General features: G+C 43.9%; 1 protein-coding gene across 2 annotated transcripts in view; it reads left to right on the top strand.

The window, feature by feature from the left end:
* CFAP57 (cilia and flagella associated protein 57) overlaps window positions 1–4,993 on the top strand; it is an 85,636-nt gene that overhangs the window by 25,066 nt on the left and 55,577 nt on the right. For both annotated transcript variants that reach the window (XM_012649027.1, XM_012649028.1), the window contains 2 exons: window positions 493–700; window positions 3,711–3,863. In XM_012649027.1, coding sequence (XP_012504481.1) covers window positions 493–700; window positions 3,711–3,863 — 361 coding nt within the window. The remainder of the gene's footprint in view (window positions 1–492; window positions 701–3,710; window positions 3,864–4,993) is intronic.

The raw sequence follows: 4,993 nt of genomic DNA, 5'->3' as shown, positions 1-4,993 counted from the left end.
CCCTCTGCTGCCCTGAAGTGCACACTGGTGTACTTAATGCCAGGTGAGCACATGCACTGGGCTGCCAACAGGTGGGCGAGAGTGAATCAGAGCTGCTAACATAGTAGAATGCCAATTAAACATTTATAAACAAATATAAATATTATATGAATGAATAAATGAAAAAAATGGAGACCTGGAATCACATCTTAGCTCTGCCACTTACTAGTTATCTAATCTTGGAAAACTCAACCCTTCTGATCCACTTTTTTCTAAACAAAATGGGGGTAGTCATCATCATCGTCATTGTTACAGTGACCACGCAGAGTTGTGACACTTCCAGGTAAATGCGAAGCCTTCCAGTCTTCTCTCTTTGGAGTCTGCGTAGCATTCCCATTTGGCTGTGGGAAAGGGGATCAGTGGGTGGTCTCTCCCACAGCCAAGGACTGCCCAGCAGAATTCATCTCCTTGGAGTTGTCTCTGTAAACTTTTTATGCTATTTTCCTTTTCCAGCCTGATCGAATTTCCACCAACCAGTTCTCCAGTCCCCTCCTATGAACGGGTCGTGGGGGCCAGTAGCCACAGCTCTCTGGCCATGCCGCAGGTGTTTGCCATCGCAGCCTTCTCAAAGGGCTTTGTCTGTTCTGCCGGGCCAGGGAGAGTTCTGCTCTTTGAGAAGTTGGAAGACAAGGATTTTTACCGTGAGAGCAGGGAAATCTGGGTAAGGAGGGAAGGAAGGAAGAAGCAAAACTGGGGTCCTGCTGACATTTATTCCCCCAGCAGCAGTGCTCCAACGAGGTGTCTGATGGGGAAGGAGGGGGCTGGAGTGCTGAGCAGAGACAGTGACTCGATGTATCTGTCCTGAGGGAGGTTTTAGGATGAGGTCAAAAGAGTTGGGGTTTAAAAATAGGAAGATCTTGATTCAAATCCTGGGAGAAAACTTTGGCAAATTATATTTCCTCTTAAAACCTTCATGTCCTCATAATAATTACATTATTATGACATATGTTGATATCTAATGCCAAGCATACCACCTAGCACATGGTAAGCATTCAGTAAGCAAATGTCTGTGGAATGTGATACAAAGTGTTGTAGAGACACATCATATCTTGGGGGGAAGAATCAAGAAAGCTTGGTGTTTGATGGTCATCTTTGAGGAAGGGTCTTAGGAGATGGATAACATATGACAGGAAGAAAAAAATTAGAAACTCCAGATGGAGGGAAAAAGTCAAACAAAGGAACCATGGAGGGGGAGCAGTGGAGAGGGATAGAAGTTGCCTGAGGGGAAAAGAGGGGACTAAATCTGGTAAAAGATCTCAAACGGCATCCTGAGGGGTGTGTACGTAATTCTGCAGGCACCCTATAACGGTTTCGAGTGGAAAAGCATTTTGCTTAAGAAAAGTAATTTGCCTGTGTACATAGCGGGGGTGGTTTTAGAGGCATTGGACTTGAAGTGGCTAAAAACATGCAGAAAGAGTCAGACCTGGGCCTGCCACTTGTTGGCTGAGTGACTCAACATGAGTTGCTGGATCTAGCAAAACCCATGTTTCTTCATTAAGAAAATGATCCATCCCTCATTGGTATCAAAGGATGAAACAACAGCCAATGTAGGTCACTGTGTGCAGTGCTTGGTGCTTGGTGCTCAGTGAATGATAGTAGTTATTACTCTGTGATTAGGAATCAGTTAAGAGGCTGTTTTGTTATTGAAGCCAAGAGGTAGTGAGGTCTAAGGTCAGGGCAGTGAGTACAGGCGAACTGGGAAGGGAATGTGCCTTTGGGAAGCTTAGGTCTACAGGACTTTTCCTGAGTAGATGTGGAAGGCCAGAGGCAGGGAGCTCTCAGAGATGGCAGCCAGGCTGTGAGGCTGACCCGCCTAGGAAAAGGTGCCAGAGATAGGAAGATTGTAGGTAAGAGCAAGGTGGAGGGGGACTGAGGGGAAGAAGGCAAGAGTATTAAGAGTTTCCTTTGCCCAGAAAGCAATTCATTCTGTTGTTTATTTGTTTATTCATTTAACAAATATTTGTTGAGTATTTGCCCTGTGCCAGGCTCCATACCAGGTGCTGGGAGTGCAGCAGGGAAGCTAACATATGAAGAGCCTGCCCTTCAACTCAGTCAACAAGGGAAGAAGAAAATAAGCCAGGAAGAAGGGAGGGAGCGAGAGGGGGCTCTGTTCTAGATAGTAGTCAGGGGGAGGTGCTGCTGAGGAATTGCCATTTGAGTAGAGACCAGAATCAAGTGCAGCCGTTGGAAATGTGGGTTTGGACTATGGGAGCGAGGTCAACGTATACACGTACATGCACACAGCAAGTGCTTAGCATGTGCCTGGCATACGTTCGATGTGTTATTTCTACTATTTTAAGTATTGATATTGTAATTATTTTTACTACTATTATGTTCATTGACACCCTCATATTAGGTAATATCACTGAGAGATAAAATACATAGAAAAAGAGACTGAGATAGGATGGGAACCCAGCAGAGGACACTGAGATGGAGTAATCATTCACTCATTCACTCACTCTCCAAGTGTCTGTTGTGGACCTACCACGGGACAGACTCCATGCTTGGTGCCTGAGACAGATGAGTCAGATGTGGCCCCTTCCCTCCAGGAACTCACCATCTCAGAGGAGAAAAAGGTGACATCCACCTGTTTATTGAGTACCTGCTGTGTGCCAGACACTGTTCTAAGCACTGGGATACAGCAGTGGGACAAAATGGACAAGGTCCTCAGTCAGAAGGCTTCCATTCCACTTTACACAGCGTGTTAAATGTGACAAAAGCAGGGACTCCCAGGTGTTATGGGCGGATTCAGGGAATATCAGCACCCACCCATTCCAGGGCAGGTCAGGGAAGACTTCCTAGAGCCTGCGCTGTCCCGGCAGATCAGGGGATGCTGGCTGCATGAAGCAGCGTGGGCCTATGTAGAAAGATAGCAGTCCAAGCAAGGGGAGCAAAGCACGAGAGCTCAGTGTCCGGACCCCAGGAAGGCTAATGCTGTCCTTGCCACCACTGGCTCTAGAAAAGTCAGGAAGGTGAGGACTGAGCAGGGGCCTCTGGCTTTGGTAATAAGGAAATTTCTGATCTTCGTGTGGAGTACTTGCAGTAAATGATGCAGTGGAAGCCAAATCCTAAGGAATTAAGAACTGAGCGTGTGGTAAGGAAGCAGAAATGGTGTGTGCAGACCAGCCCTTCAGTAAGTTTGGTTTTTAATGGAAGAAGATAAATGACAGGGAAAAGGAAATCTAATTGATAATGTCTACTTGGGAACTACAGACCCTCTCAAAGACTATTGGCAGGAGCTGCGTGACCCTTTTCACTGCCCTGTCACCTACCCCACGTGGTAGAAGAACTGTCACATGCCCCTCTGCTGCCCTGAAGTTCACACTGGTGTACTTAATGCCAGGTGAGCACATGCACTGGGCTGCCAACAGGTGGGCAAGAGTGAATTTAGATGGACATTTGTTTTAAGGGGGATCACGGATTGATAACTTCCACATATGCTGCTGTCTTATTATCTAGCCACTTCCCACTTACAGATGAGTACACGGTGGTGCTTAAAACCTGCAGAAACAGAGGTGAGTCAAGACCCCTTCTTTATATCTGAAGGCGATCCCAGGAAGCGTCCTGGTCTGGGAATCTAAAAGCTAAAATTAACTAAGAAAACTCTGAAAGCCTAAGAACACCCTGACAATGTAGGGAAATTACTGATAACTGTTTTGTATCTTGGGCAGATTCCTGTGGACCCACAGAGCAATGACCCAAGTCAGTCTGACAAGCAGGACGTTCTCTGCATGTGCTTCAGCCCCTCGGAGGAAACCCTGATTGCCAGCACCAGTAAGAACCAACTGTACAGCATCACCATGTCCCTGACAGAGATCAGCAAGGCGAGTCTTCTAGCAACACTTCTTTCCAGACCAGGGCCTGCCTGCCTGGCCAGGGGACCAGTCACCATGTGGGCAAATTTTAATTCAAATAAGCTGAGCGTGGGCTCATTCACCCCTTCGTAATAGAGCAAAAGAAATGCTAATTTTAAGATGTCCATGTAGAAGCACTCTGATACACTCAGTGGGATTGTGTGATTGCTGCAGTATCTTTGGAGGACACGTTGGCATTGTCAAATTTAAATCCTACATATCCTTTTACCCAGCAATTGCACTTCAAAGAATTTAATCTGCTGTATTTGTTCAAGTGCACAAATATGTATGTATAAAAAGGTTTATTTTTGGTTTTATTGTTTTGGAATAACAAAAAAAGCTGGTATAAATACATTGCAGATATAACAAAAAAAGCATTATTAAAGATAAAGATCACATTGTACTTCTAAAAAGTCCACTTTATCAAAATAAGATATTACAATTTTATCTGCATGTGCCTAATAACATGGATTCAAAATGTGTAAAGCAAAAGGACAGAACAACAAGGAAAATAGACCATCTACAATCATACTAGGAGATTTTAACATCTTTCTCAGTATGGTGCTTTTTAATAAAGCTTTACTGAGTTATAATTCACATGCAAATAACCTATTCAAGGTACATAATTCAATCGTTTTTAGTATAATCAAAGGGTTGTGTAACCATTACCATAGTCAATCTTAAAACGTCGTCGTCACCTCAAAAAAAAAAAGCCCATACCCTTTAGCTATTATCCCCCTCCATCCTCCCATCTACCTGACCTCCCCTCCCCTGTCCTAGGTAACCACTTAGATGCTTTATGCTTCTATAGATTTGCCTATTCTAGACATTTCATACAAATGGAATTATACAATATATGGACTTTTATAACTGGTTTCTTTGACTTAGCATAATGTTTTCAGTGTTCATCCATGTTGTAGCATGTAGTACTTTATTCCTTTTTATGGCCAAATAATATTCCATTGCATGGATATAACAATTTTGTTTATCTCCTCATCAGATTTGGACATTTGGATTGTTTCTATCTTTCTGCTTTCATGAATAATGCTGCTATGAACATTCCTGTGCTAGTTTTTGTGTGGACATATGTTTTAATCTCT

This window comes from Propithecus coquereli, unplaced genomic scaffold (assembly GCF_000956105.1).
Source record: "Propithecus coquereli isolate 6110/MARCELLA unplaced genomic scaffold, Pcoq_1.0 Scaffold299, whole genome shotgun sequence".
NCBI lineage: Eukaryota > Metazoa > Chordata > Mammalia > Primates > Indriidae > Propithecus > Propithecus coquereli.
The sequence above is the reverse complement of the archived record's forward strand: the minus strand, read 5'-3'. Positions and strand labels throughout refer to the sequence as shown.